The 15,575-nt window shown below is 39.8% G+C and overlaps 3 protein-coding genes across 3 annotated transcripts in view; 1 reads left to right on the plus strand and 2 right to left on the minus strand.

Annotated features, from left to right (window-relative positions):
- The window catches only part of siah2l (seven in absentia homolog 2-like), a 120,431-nt gene that overhangs the window by 21,476 nt on the left and 83,380 nt on the right, over positions 1-15,575 (plus strand). The gene's annotated exons all lie outside the window — the stretch shown is intronic.
- LOC311269018 (olfactory receptor 8G17-like) lies at positions 3,499-4,449 on the minus strand (the record flags this gene model as incomplete). The annotated part of the gene is made up of 1 exon (XM_084373000.1): positions 3,499-4,449. Exon 1 carries the CDS (start codon positions 4,426-4,428, stop codon positions 3,499-3,501), a length of 930 nt encoding a protein of 309 aa, XP_084229126.1. The 5' UTR covers positions 4,429-4,449.
- Positions 10,146-11,078, minus strand: LOC311269019 (olfactory receptor 8G17-like; the record flags this gene model as incomplete). Its single annotated transcript, XM_084373001.1, has 1 exon — positions 10,146-11,078. One exon carries the CDS (start codon positions 11,076-11,078, stop codon positions 10,146-10,148), a length of 933 nt encoding a protein of 310 aa, XP_084229127.1.

A 15,575-nucleotide genomic window follows, 5' to 3' on the forward strand; every position in this document is an offset into this window, starting at 1 on the left:
AGCTGAAAATTTCAGCTCAGTATACTTTATCTAATGCAAATTTCGGTTCACTTTACATTTCCAAAGTTTAAAGAAACTAAAATTTCTTTAAACTTCTTGTTCAAATGTTTGATCAAACATTATAAGCGGATCAATAATACCTAGTTTGAGTGTCAGTTTTTAGTCTGTCTTCACTCGCTGCTGAGAATTTCCACTCGTGCCAGTGTTTTATAGTCATGACTTTATCTTCAAGGTATTCAGTTGTCACTACGTCAGACAGACTGACGCAACATTAAGAGGTTATTGTGATGGCCTTTGAAACTTTCAACAAGCTGCAACACAGAACTTTTGTTAATGTGTGACCCCTTTAAATGATAAGTCTTGATAGTCCAGCTGCAAATTTAATTTAAGGTATCTTACAGTTGTATTTTGACAACTTTGGAGGCCTGAATTCATGTATCTTCTGAGGGGGCTGAATGGCCTTAACCAACAGAGGTCGCTGTCATAGATTCTGTTTCATAGATTCAAAATTACATTGAAAAGACAAAAAACATTTTAAGTGTGAATAGAACAGCTGTTCAGATCATCCTCCTGTAAAACACTGTTGGTCAAATATTTAAACTTGATGTCTGCATTAGAGAACATGGTGTGGGGTGAGGCTGTAAATCTTATCTTATTTTTTTAGCATGTGTCAAGTAAAACGCCCTGTAACATGGAGGGGGGCGCAAAAATCAACCAACTGAGGAGGAGATGGAGGAAGAACTGGTTGTGCTTGAGTAATGCAGCACTGTTTGCTCTTTGATTTATGTATTTGCACTTTTTGACCTCAGTACTGCAGTATTAAAGTAAATGTTATTAAATCAAATTGTTCTTTTTCGTTATTATGGGGATCGATTCCTGGGCCAGTGGTTACAATGGTGGGGCCAGTGATCTTCAAATTTCCCTTATTGTCTACCCCTGAACAATTGCCGCTGCTTTTTCGGCCATTACCCCATATGAAAAGAAGCCGAAGCGACACAAAGACAAAACCGATGCAATTACGTACTGTATCGCTAAAAATATGATGCCTATAAGCACGGTTGAAAAATCAGCTCTACACAGAGTGTAGGGTAAAGTTGGAGGAGCAGCTCAGAGATGTCACCGCTGATATGTGGTCTGGTCGCACGTCCGAACCACATCAGGTCTTAAAGAACAGGAGGCATTAAAGCTGAACTGAACAACTACCTGCAAGCTCAAGAATGTGCAATATTCAAAGAATACAGTAGCATAATCATCCTCAACATTTACCTTTTTATTTTATTTTGTTTAATCAATGTTCAGTTCAGTATACTACCTCTATAATGTTTGCGACATGTTTGAAACAAGCAATTTGTTGTACATATTCATCATTTTAATTATTCAGTGTTTAACATAAAGCCATTTGGTTGGTTTGTCACCTATTCATTCTGACAATAAATAATTGTATTTTATAAACCATAATTAACCTTCTGGTTTGTTTTGGGTTCTGTCCTAAGGAAAATACTCCTAAAACTGTCAATTCAGCATTATTATTGTTAAATATACTGTATATCGTGATAATTATCGACATCGATCAATATAAAAAAACATATAGTTTTGGCCATATCGCCCAGCCCTACTATGTCCTAACCAGACAAAACACTAACAAGAAATAACATTTGCATTCTGGAACATAAACAGCAGACTTACAAACTAAAGGTCCTCAATCAAGCACTAGGCATGATGGGTAATATGGGCATCGCTACATTTTATATATATGTATATATATATATATATATATATATATACTGTATATGTATATATATATATATATATATGTATATGTATATACACACACACACACACACACGCACGCGCGCGCACACACACACACACACACATCATATATACATTATATACGTCCATATTAAGTGTTTGTTTTGTCACTTACAATCTCAGATTGTTGTTCGAAGATTTTGACAAAATTATTGAAAGAATCCCCCCAGAGACGGACCTTTTTTAAGAATAAGATCATTTTTGTTGAACCACAAACAGCCTCACCAAATGCAACAGACTCCATTTGCAGAAACAGTCATTTTATTATTGTTAGGGATGTCCCCAGCCGATCTGCGTGATCGGGATTGTTTCACTGATCCGGATCGGCAATTTTGAACGTGGACTCAAGCCCGATTATTTTTACGTCAGCTGCAAACGGGGCACAATTTGTGGCAGAACGCAGAAGCGCGCGTTAGTCTAGCAGCCCTGTGGATAAAATGTCTGCAGTGTGGAAATATTTTAAATTAGAAAGTGAAAGCGGTCCAATGGCAACATGTAACATCTGCAAAGCGACCGTTTCACGAGCTGGTAACAGAAGTGCTGCATTTAATACTACACATTTGATACGGCGCATAAAAAACAAACACTCACAGGACCACAACGAGTTCACTCAAGCAATACAGGCAAAGGCACTGAGCAACAAACACTCGCGGATACTTTCAAAAGGAAAGAGAAATATCATGAGACAGCGACATGGCCAAAAATATTATAGAGAAGGGAACTGAATTCATCGCTCTGGATAACCTGCCCATCGCTGTGGTAGAGGATCAGGGTTTAGTTACTGACTTTGTTTACTTGGTTGTTTTTGTTAAAAAACAAAAAACAAAAAACAAATGAAAACCAATGTTGCAATAGCATATGCAGAATAAGAATAAGCCATACTAAAGTATTTACTTTGTTTCAACAAAATAAAAAAAACCTTTTAAGGAACAGCTTGGATGCAGGTATTTTTTTCTTAATGCAGTTGTATTATCTAGGAAAATATTAGTTAGGGCTAAATATCGGATCGGGACTCGGTATTGGCAGATACTAAGTATTAAATGACTCGGATCGGGTTTGGGGTAAAAAAAACCTGATTGGGACATCCATAATTATTGTATAACACACTTAATGCTTTCATTGTACAGAAATAAAAAAAACATTACAGGTTAAATTTTGATGGTATATCATTAAAAAAGAGTAAATGTTTAGAATGGTCCAATCAAAGGAATCCACATCATTTTTGTAGCTGATGTTAATTTACTGTTAGTTTATTGAGATTAATTAAAAAAAAAAAAAAATCTCGTATGCGTTGTAGAATAGGGTACAGATTTTATGTATATGTATTAGTGTTGTCAAAAATATTGAAATATTTAACATGGTTTCAAGACTAATTTGTTTTGCATAATCGATATCACAGTACCAGCTGTGTTTCTGCTCTCTTCTCTGACAGCATGTTGACACATGCACCGCTGCAGTGCCAACATAGTCCCACCTCCTCCAGAGGCAAATTAATTTACATGATGTTGTGCTTAACACACAGTACACAATCCTTTTTAAAATTATCTTTTATGCCCTCAGTGTTTAATTTTACGCTGTGGTGTTGAATATTGATATTTCTCCAGGCATTGTATTGAAGTTAGAAATTACACTAACATGACAACACTAATTTGTATTGATAATTAGACAAAGCTAAATATTGAAACTTTATAATATTGGCAAAATCTTCTTTGAAAAGAACTTCTTTATCTCTTTTGACTGCACACCATAAATAATGGGGTTGAGGCTGCCGGGGATAATATGAAACAAAATGGTACAAAGTTTTCTGTAATCTGAGTACTGAGGGAAGCGATGAAGAGTAATAACAGACAATCCATTGAACACCATGATCAAATACACAACCAGATGAGTGCTGCAGGTCTTCAAGGCTTTACTGTTCAAAGACTTGTTCTTGCTGGTCAGACAGACGACTGTAATCTTTGTGTAAGTAAGAACCATGGTGCCTATAGAAGCTGTAAAGAGGACGACAGTGAAAGTGAGGCCGTACACATTATTAATAAACACACTGTCACAAGAGAGTTTAAACAGGGAGGCATTGTCACAGTAAGGATTCATGATCATCGTCCTGCATCGGTTCAGCCGCATGGTCAGACCGAGAAGAATCCCGACCAGAACAAAGGCCACTCCCCAGGCAGATACTGTCAGCTTGATCACCATTTTGTTGGTCATTATGGCAGCATAGCGCAGAGGATTACAGATGGCCACATATCTGTCAAAGGCCATAATCATGAGCACAGTGTGAGAAGTTGTACCAAACATATGTGTAGTGAAAGCTTGAACAACACACTCATAATAACTGATGAGCCGCTCAGACGGAGGCAGCAAAATGTCTACAAGCAAACGAGGCACCATGATAGAGTTCCCAATAATGTCATTAAATGGCAGGTTGCTAAAAAGGAGATACATCGGCTGGTGAAGGCTCTTGTCATTGAAAATTAGAACAACAATGCCCACATTGGCAACCATTATAAACAGGTAGGAGAAAAAGAAGAAGAGAAAGACAGGGTAGACCGACTCCTTCGAGACATTTAATCCCTCCAGCTGGAGAGTGAAGCTGTTGTAGGTGTAGTTTCCCATCAACCTGAAAGAACAAAACAATAATGTTAAGAGCTTAATTCCTGAAAGTGATCTAAAAAATGTACTCAACTGAAAATTTCAGCTCAGTATAAATTCTCTAATGCAAATTTCGGTTCAATTAACATTTTCATCCAATTTTCAGCTTGAATAATATCTTTACATAATTGTTGCACCTTTTAAAAAGCATTTTCCTCCCTGAAAATCATCAGTGTTATTCTAGCTGGTTCCAGACAGCATTGAATTAAAATGTCTTAACAATTGTTGTTCAAATGTTTGATCAAACATTTTGAGCAGATCAGTAATACCTAGTTTGAGTGTCAGTTTTCAGTCTGTCTTCTCTTTCTCACTGCTGAGAGTTTCCACTAGCTCCAATGTTTTATAGTCATGATTTTATCTTCAGGGGATATGTTGCTACTACCTCAGATAGAGTGATGCAACGTTAAGAGGTTATTGTGATGGCCACAGAACTTTTATTAACATGCAAATCTCTAAATGATAAGTCTTGATAATCGAGCTGCAACCAGACAACTGATCAAACTGATATATTATGAAATTGAAATAAATAATTTTAATTGAAGGCTTATGCTGTGTTCAGACCAAATGCAACGCAAACTATTTGTGCAACTAGATTACATACAAAGTCAATGATGTGACGTGATTAGAAGCAAATTTGCTTCTCGCTCCGGGTGGTGTGAATGATTTGTCACTCTTGCAAAATTTTTGCATGATGCTGCGGCGCAAAAGCCCATCAGCATTGACGTTCACACTGACATCATCACGTTCATGTCACTGATGTCTGGACATTCATGAACAACAATGGAGGAGAGGATAATAATCGCTAATCGTGGCCCTTTGCAGACACACAGACCAGTACGACAACACATCTTCTCTTACCGAGACTGGACAAAAAGGAGCTTCCGTGAAAGGAAGTGAACTAGAAAGTAGGACTACCTGGTAAGTTTTGGAAATATGTCTCAGCACAGCATAGCTCTGATCGATCTGAATTCCATTCAGGGAACAAGTTGTGTGCTTGTCGCCTGGCCAACAGACCTGATGAAGCATGAATTCAAGCTTTTTAGAAGGCGGCATTATGATGTTTTTATTTCAGCGTCCTTTTGATCCATTTATTGCACTTAGATGTAGTGCTTCATGCAACATTAATAGAGAGTTTTTGGTTAAATTTGGCTATCAATAATAATTAATGATTATCAGGGATAAGATCCAATTTTCATTAGATCACCTCGGTGCACTAACCTTGAAGAAGGGAAAAGATAGCCAATTCACCAAATCAGTCTCAAGGTACTAAACTGTCAGTTGGTGACTGATTAATAATTAACTTAATAACTACAACCAATATTACCATAACAGCTAGTAATGGTCAAAGGGTTTTGGGAGTACTTGACAGAGTCAAGGTCAAGGTCACGTTTATTTATAGAGCACCTTATAACAACCTAGGTTGACCAAGGTTCTTTACATAAAATAGATAGCAATAAAATACAAGAGTAGAGGAGTAGAGGTTGACAACATTCACTATTTCGCAATATTAAATAGACAGCATGAAGGTTCAAAAGTCTTTTATTTAACACAAAGATGAAAACACACTAACATGTACTATATACACACAGGGGTTGAAACTAACTTTTTGGCTTACCAGACAACTGGCGAGTAGATGAAAATTTTTACTAGACAAAAATATTAAATTGCCATTTGTTAGAATTACTTTTTCGTATGTCTGTCTAAATTGATTTTCAATCATAGTAATCGCATTGTGTCTCTTCTCTTCACAATATTTATTAGCAGCATATATACAGAAACATTTTACATGTCATACTATCGTCATACTATCACGGTGATCACATACTATCACTATCGTCATACTATCACGGTGTGACTTGGAGCTTTCGTGAAAGGTAATGCTTTCTAGTTTCATTGTTGGACGTCCTACAATGAATAGGGGTGTTCCAACAAGGGTACCTCACGATTCGATTCGATTTCGATTATGGGAGCTTTGATTCGATTATTGGCCACGATTCTTCGATTATTGAAATTTTTAATGTTTTTTTCCATACAAGATTGATTTTGTCTTCATCTGTGGCTATATTTGTAAATAAATAGCCTATCAATTAACTCAGTTCCTCTAAAACTACACTCATAAAGTAAATAACAAGGTTTTTTGAACATTTGACTTGTATTTGTCAAAGACACAAAATATTTTATTTTATGACTATGTAAACATTTGCACTTTGACCTACTTAACTTTGACCAGGGAAAGCTCCACTTGCAGGAGAGCCCCCTCTATTGGCGGAAAACACTGAAAACAGTCAAGCCCTGGATTTAATGAGGCGTAAACATGTGACGTGACGTGGCGTGAAGCACGAAGTTGGGCAGTGATCAGTGACAATAAAGTTGTCTTCAAAATAAGAGCTTTACATTGCACCCCATTGGATTTTAGAACTGGGTTCTTAGCGGGTGGCTTTTAATTTGAAAGTAGCGACCGTTCGTAGCTTGCCGCTACACAACAGCTGACAGTCAGCAGCTACTAGCTGTTTGGTTGTGTCCGCTAGCTGTCAGCTACAGAGACCGAGGAGACGGTAGCATCTCCCGGATCTCAGCGGCTTTCCAGTTGCTCATCTTGACATCCGCGGATGAAGTGATGAACTGACTGCTGTGATCAGCTGTTTCCTGGTTTTAAAACTCCCGGCTGCGGGTCGCATAACAGTGCACATTATCGACACCTCCGCCCATGTCCCGCAATTGCCGGCACATTGACGCCTCGGATTTAGATAGCAATGGAGGCGGCAGTAAGTGTACCCTCAGAGGCGTCAAATTGGCGGACCAAAACAGACCGCCAATTTGCCGCCTTCTGTCTAAATGTGCGGACCTAGCAAAGCATCGACGTTAATTAATCGATGCCGAATCGTCATGTGAAGCATCGCGATGCATCGCCACATCGATGAATTGCACCCACCTCTAACAATGAATGAGTTGCATTTGTCTTTAGAGTGTGAACGACACACTGTACAGATCATGCCCTCTTTGGCCCTATACTCAAGCCATGTTCTTGCCTCACCCGACACAGTGTAGCGCCACTTCTCATTAAATTTCCGAACATATTTCGACGGTTGTGACTGAGACGAGGTGGGGGCTGAGACGCTGTCGGTCGATTCATCCTCCGTCCTCGTTTATTTTCTTGGGGGCTGCCCCCCCACAAGAAATCTCCACGTAATGGAGTAGCTAAATCGGGAATGTGGAGGGAAACAATAGTTTATAGGCTGCGGGAAAAAGGTCTACAAAGTACGAACAACTAGCTGTGGGAAGTGGTGTTGATTTTCGCGGGATCATCTGGGATGACCCGCCTTACTCTGCCTCTGATTGGCTTACCCTGATTCCTCATTCCTCATGCCTAAACCTAACCGCCAATGAGAGGCGTCCATCCCAGAACTCACGGGAGATGTGTTAAGTTGCTGATCAAAACACACGACTTCCTGTTTTTGCTGCTTCACATTGAAAGCTTCTACACAAGAAAGATATGATGGGCTTTTATTTTTTCAGATTACTCGCCAGAGTGGCAAGTGGTCTTCATAAATTACTCGACAAATACAAAAATTACTCACATTTGGCGAGTAAAACAGCTTAATTTCAACCCCTGTATACACACGTGTGTCTGGCAGAACAAAGAAACAATGGTGGTTCTCGCATCGTGTGCTCACAAGTGTGTTCGTGTGACGTACTGCCATGTTATAGAAGATGGTTAGCTGCATACAAGGACCCTGAGTCTGTGTGAAGCATAATTTAACTAACGTCAGAATAGGCGTGTAGCAAAGCAAACTACCAATAACCTGACCTGAGATCACAATAACACTGTGTAGTGCTACCGTGGGTAGTCTCGACAGGAATGACGCACACAGTTCTTGTTTTCGAGCCTGGCTTTATTTGCTCCAAACACTCAATATAAACCATACAACAAAAAGGGGTCCGATCGCGTCTTTAATCGCCGGTCTGCAGCTTCTCCCAGCTGCTCTCCCGTCCACCTCCCATCTGAGGTCCAGCGCGCTACTGCATTTAAAGGGAGACTGTGATTAGTAAACCATTGCCAGCTTTGCCTATCACTCACCTGGCACTGCTCTCCTGAGCCCCCTCCACCTCTCTCTCTCTCACCCGCACCTCGACCGCGCCCACCTCCACATACCGAAACAGTGAACAAACACATAGATTGAACACATGTGCATTACATCAACCAGAGTTAAAAGTCCTGTGCTTAGCTGTGCTATGCTATGCTGTATGCCATCAAGGCCCAGTTCAACGTTACCAGTCTTTGAAGGAAAGGTGCTGGTGGTTCTTTGGCTGATGAGCCAAGCAGGAGAAGGTTGTAATTCCAATGTTGAACAATGCTGTTCTTGCTATGCAAGGTCTGATGAAAGACAGCAGGTGGAGGAAACTGGTCGCTCCTTTCCTTTGCAGGGATAGCAGCTCGGTGCTTACTTACTTTGCGTTCCTCAGATTGTGGAGTTAGCTGGCAAGCTTTGCGTCGCAGCTGCTGCAGTGAGGAGAAGTTCTTTGGGCCTGCTGGAAATGTAGCTGGCAACTCTCAGCATCTGTTGTGCATTTGGTCTTAACGTGGCATTAGTCTTATGAAACACAATAGACCTATTACTTCTATAATGTAGCCTATAATGACATGACAAGAAGAAAATCTCTTTTTCTATGACTTTTTATTTTAGTCCACAGAACAAGGAACTCATGGGCATATGTGATTCAATATTGTAAATTTAAATGTGCTTGGAGGATTAGGCTTCATCATTGGGCCAGCGAAATATGGCTCATTTCAGTCACACAGACACTCAACAAAGAACTTATAGGCTTGGCTATATTAAACACAGCCTATATTAATATGGTCATGTTGGTTTTGATCGATTGTTTAAAAAACGACAATAAACGCTTCACTTCGGTCGGTAACGCTGATTGTTATGCGTTACATGACGTGACTGTAGTAATATATTACTAAAATATTATTAGTAACACCTTGTATTTCTCCATTACCGCTAGAAGAAATACATGACTGTGATGGAGAAAAAATTATCAACAAAGATTAAAATCACAATAAATCTGGTCATATTGACAACTGCAGTTATGTGCAAGGAGAATTTGTCACTTCTTGGAGCCGCTAATATACATAATACATACATAGTACATACATAGCACATAATACCAGACCAGAGAAAACCCCTTTTATTTTCATTAAACTAATTCACATTCATAAAATTACTGGCTCTTTTTTTTAGGAGTCTGCTGGTGATTTGGCAGCTGTTACTGGTTAAATAAAATACAATCACTAAGTCCTGTTTAACAAATGAGGTTACATTGCATTCATTCAACAGGTAGCCAACTTATGAGCATTGATTAGGACAGTAAGAAAATGTGATTCATCTCAAGTTCTTCTAATTATATCTTATAATTCACACAACCTGTCTTCCTCTAGAATATTTTTAACTCGTCCAATTTCAGAGCCAGAGGAAGGATTCCTGTTCTAAGCCATACAGCTAAAAAAGTTGACTCCTCGATAAGTTCGCTGTAACATACAGTTCAGTGCCATGCTTGTGCTTGAATACATGTGCGTAACTTAAATTTATTTTTTTCTTAAGTGAATAAACAAGCTGTTCTCAGAGGAAAATAAGGTCCCCAGAACAATAAAACAATGAAACATTTGGAAGTCTTCTTTACAATGATGGCAAAACCTTCTTGGACTTAGATAAAAACCTGCGTATCTCTTTTGATTGCATGCCATAAATAATGGGGTTTAGGCTGCTGGGGATGATGTGATACAAAATAGCAGCAAATTTTCTGTAGTCTGAGTATTGAGGGAAGCGATGCATAATAATTATAGACAATCCACTGAGCAACATGATCAGATACACAGCCAGATGAGTGCTGCAGGTCTTCAAGGCTTTACTGTTTAAAGACTTGTTCTTACTGGTCAGACAGACGACTGTTATCTTTGTGTAAGTGAGAACCATGGTGCCTATAGAAGAGGTGAACAGGACGACAGTGAAAGTGAGGCCATAGATATTATTAATAAACACATTCTCACAGGAGAGTTTGAACAAAGAGGCGTTGTTACAGTACATGCTTCTTATTATCGTCCTACATCGGTTCAGCCGTATGGTCAGACCAAGAAGAATTCCAACCAGAACAAAGGCCACTCCCCAGGCAGAAACTGTGAGCTTGATTAGCATTTTGTTGGTCATTATGGTAGCATAGCGCAGAGGATTACAGATGGCCACATATCTGTCAAAGGCCATAATCATGAGCACAGTGTGAGAGCAGGTGCTGCACATGTGTACGGTGAAAGCTTGGACCACACATTCATAATAACTGATGAGGCGCTCAGATGGAGGCAGCAACATGTTCACAAGCAAATGGGGCAGAATAGAGTTTCCTAGTATGTCATTAACTGAGAGGTTGCAAAACAGGAGATACATCGGCTGGTGGAGGTTTTTGTCAATGAAAACCAGAACAACAATGCTTAAATTTGCAACAATTATGAACAAGTAGGAGAAGAAGAGAAAAAGAAACAAGGGGTATGTAAAATCCTCTGAGACATTTAACCCTTCCAGCTGGAGTGTGTTGCTGTTGTACGTGTAGTTTTCCATCAACCTGGAAGATTAACACAGTGCTGTGAATGTCACAACGAACGGCAATCTGTGTATCAAAGACCACATTAAGTCACGGTAACCACAACACAAACCTGCAGCTCTTCCAGTTATAGATATCACTGTGTACCAGAATCAATAAGTAAGTAAGTCTGAGTTCAGGAAGCTCATCATGGAAGTAGTAACAATTAGAGCTAAAGAAGTTAATGTTATATTCAGACTTTGATAAGAACTTATAAGCACTAGATATGAAAACTGTGAGGAAATCCATGCATCAGATATCAATTCCTGAGAATGTGACGGTTGTACGAACTCTTCTACTTCTACATATCTGGACCAAAGCACCCCCCCCTCTCCACGCAGCAGGTTTCACAAATCATAAAATAAAACAATGAAGGAGACAGAGGTTAACATTTCACATCATGTTGGAAAACTAGTGAAGAAACAGTAATAGTAAGAGCTACTTTGAGCATCTCTGTAACATCCACCAACTCCAATGAAGATCTCCTCTGTTGCAGCGTTATATAGACTCCATGTTGTGTTTGTGTTGCCCTGTTCCCTGTCCCTTCCACCACAACTTCTCTTGTTTTTGACCAGTCGAAACTTTTCCAAGCTTACGGTTAAGCTGTTGAGGAATTGCAAAATCACTACAAGCCATGAGGGGGATAACTAATCATACTAAATGTATCAAATCAATTTAGTGAAGAGGAAGTAAAAAGAAGCAGAAAAATGAAATACTCAAGTGAAGTATCTGAAAATTGTACTTAAGAACAGTACTTGAGTAAATTGTAGTTATTTTTATTTTATCACTGGTAGTTCAACATTTTGACACAAAGAGAATCATTTTTATAGATGAATATTGGCCCAAATATCAGTTTTCACTCTCCTTGATTCCTACTAATTGGCATCGGCCCTGAAAAAACCATAGGAGTCGACCCGCAGTACTTGTTCACCATCATAACCTGGTAGTTGGTAGTTGACACGATTTTTAGACGCATATAAATACATATGTGTGTGTGTGTGTGTGTGTGTGTGTGTGTGTATTTGCAGCATATATATGTATTTACAGTTAAGAAAAATTAACCAACACTTTTTGGGCACTTTTACAGACCCTTTCCAAATAATTAGAATATCATGGAAAAGTTTATTTATTTCCAATATTCCATTCAAAAAGTTAAACTTTCATAGATTATAGATTCAGGGCCCACAATTTAAACGATTTCAAGTATTAATTTGTTTATTTGTACATAATTTGGGCTTCCAGCTCTTAAAACCCACGAAAACAGGAATTCAAAAAATTAGAATACTGTGAAGAAATCACCATTTACTTCTCAGTTTTTGCAGAAAAAAAGAAAGAAATTAGGATCGCATCAAATCAATCAAAATATGGTACTTTCAAAATGATATGTCAATCTTCAATACTTGGTTGGGAATCCCTTTGCCTTAATCACTGCAATCAGCCTGTCGCATTGCCTTGGAGTTATGGAAGCCCAGATTTCCTTGATGCTTGCTGTCAGCTCTTTTTGTTTTTGGGTCTGGTGCCTCTCATTTTCCTCTTGATAATACCCCATAGATTCTCAATGGGGTTTAGGTCTGGCGAGTTGGCTGGCCAGTCAAGCACTGTGATGGCATGGGCATCAAACCAGGTTTTGGTGCTTCTGGCGGTATGGGCAGGGACCAGGTCCTGCTGGAAGATGAAATCTGCATCTCCATACAGATCCTCAGCAGAAGGAATCATGAAGTACTCTAAAACATTCTGGTAGACTGTTGCGGTGACCTTGGATTTAAGAAAGCAGAGTTTACCAACACCTGCAACGGACATGGCACCCCAAATCTTGACTGACTGGGGATATTTCACACTGGACCTCAAGCAGCTTGGGTTCTGTTCCTCACCTGTCTTCCTCCAAGTCAATTAGACTATGGTCAAGTACACTAAGGTAATCCTCAACATGGCGATCGCAGCTGTCTGGCTGAAAATGTTCAATGTCCCTAGCTATAAACTCAAGCTCTTCAGGCGGGGGCACTCTAAGCTAACGTTTCCATGGACATTGACATCACATGCTGCAGTTCTGTCTAGCTGAGAGGCAGGGACAGGACAGCTGTTATCACTCTCATGGAAGTGCAGAGAGTAGGTGGGGCACTACTGGAGTGATCTGGTCCCCCTTTCAGAGGGATGGGCACTGATGAAGGTGTCACGCATCAGAGACTGGGAACAGTAGGTATCTTCTGGTGAATAAACTACCTCTGACCTCACAGTCTGTTTCTGGTAGATGGGAAGTCATATTACTCTTATCTCTGTCTCTCAGTGGAGGTTGAGGAATTTACTTTATTCCCAAGGACTTAGAGTCAGTTGGGAATTGTTCACTTCTTCTGAGTGGAGAGGGAGTTGACCTTTCATCAAGGGAGGAATGTGAATCAGAGTAACCAGAATCACATTGGCTTGATGACTGTGGTGGTGAAAGATGTTCTGACCTAAGCCTTAACAACTCCTCCTTGTGTGAGCAAGGATCTAACTCTGCTGAGTGCAGGTCATCTAAATAGCACATGGCTTTCTTATTAGCAATCTGAACTTCATGGAGGAGACTGGAATTATGCACTCTAAGGAGTTCTACCTCTTGTTCTAGGGTTGTTTTGCTCTGAACAGCAAGGCTGGTTTGCCTGTGGAAGATCAGAAGCAAACATCTTAACAACCGGTCTGTGGATGCAGTCTGCGCATCACACTTGTCCTTAAATAGGGACTCTATCTCTTCATTGCACTCACTGAGATTTAACCTGCTAATGACTTCAGGGCAGCCAGGTTTTACACTTTGTGCCAGGGAAGAAATAAATTGCTATACACAGGGGCTCTCCATTGTTAAACAAGTTGTCCAACAACAATCAGTGTGGTTGGCTATGGTGTTGCTTTGGCAGATACTCTGTAGTGTAGCTTGGGGGGGATACACTAGCCTAATCAAACTGTGTTATGGCCTACACTATAGGGGGCAGCTTCCTGTGGAGGACGGGTATCTATGGCACAATCTAGTGGCTCTTGTAGGCATACAGATTGGTCCCAATAAAGATAAACAGAGTTTACAAACGTAACTTTGCTTACCAAACTTTCAACATGCACTAACTTGAATGCAAGGCAATAACAGTCAAACTTCTTTGTATCACAGGCCGGTGGCATGCTGTGATTAACATGAGGAACACTTCAATTGTCATCAAATTGTGACAGCTTGACTAGAATGCAACAAATGCAGGATATTCAAATGCTAAACTGAAATTCTTACAGTTTATACAGAGCACTTTCAACTTGAATCGATAGCGGCAATAGCAAATGGCTCAAAGTGGCAGTTAATCAAATGGGTTATACATTTGATTGATAAATCAATTCCCACCACAATCAGGCATGCAAATCCCTCACCTTTCGGCGAAATTCGCCGTTTTGAATCCAAAATAGGTCATCCACGTGAATCGTGTAGAACCGATGAGAAAATGTTTTTTGGGAGGGGGGAGGGGTGTTGGGGAGTGGAGCGGGAGCGGATATGGATTTCTATACATGGGAGCGTGGAGCAGAGGACTTGCAATTCACCGCCATAACGCTAGAGGCGTGTGTGTGGCAAAACGGCTGGATAGTAGTAATCAGTAGTATCTTTGGCTGGACGACAACCGCTGTTAAACACGAAGAAGAAGGAGCTTTTCGCACTCCTCCAGTCTTATCGATTCACCGCGCGTGTTAATTCCGTCAGACGAGACGAAAAATATTCGTCAACAATGGTTTTTTTCATGACGAAAACGAGACGAAGACGAGACGAAATCAATGCCCTTAAACACTGACTGTGACGAAAATGAACACGCATTTTTTGTTGACGAAAAAAGACGAGACAAAATCTACTTAATCAAATAAAAACTTAATACAATGTGTCTCTTTTTTCGTCACAGACTTTTAAATTACAATCCAAAAAGTGCCTTCACTGAATGCGCCTCAGTTTTTTCTGCTCCTGTGCTGCCAGGGGGGGGTGTGTGTGTGTGTGTGTGCACCTGAGTGAGGAGCACACACAACACCGGTGCTCTGTGCTAAGTGCAGCGAGTACAAACAGAGCTTCTCTGGTGAAACGTGCTACAGAGTAATTTCACGTGTTAACCCGTGTTTCAATAAATGTATTCCTGCCTGATAAAACTGAGATGAGTGAGAAAAAGACTAAAATGAATCTAGTGGTTTGACTAGATTAATTGTGATTAACATTACTGTCAATCTGCAAAGACTTCAAAGACTAAAAAAAGACTATTGACTAAAACTATACTAAAATACTTTGGATTTTCTTTGACTAAAACTAGACTAAAATGCCAAGACTTTTTGTCGACTAAAATGGTAACGTTGGATACAGTATGTATACAGCATCTTTCATGGACCCAGAGTCGAGTCTTCTTTTAGCTTGATGAATGAGGTCCTTGACCATAGAAGTGGAAACATGAACATTTCAACATTCAGTGCCATTCAAACGGTCAAGTACACCC

The sequence above is a fragment of the Pagrus pagrus genome (genome assembly GCF_965226575.1).
Source record: "Pagrus pagrus genome assembly, chromosome: 14".
NCBI lineage: Eukaryota > Metazoa > Chordata > Actinopteri > Spariformes > Sparidae > Pagrus > Pagrus pagrus.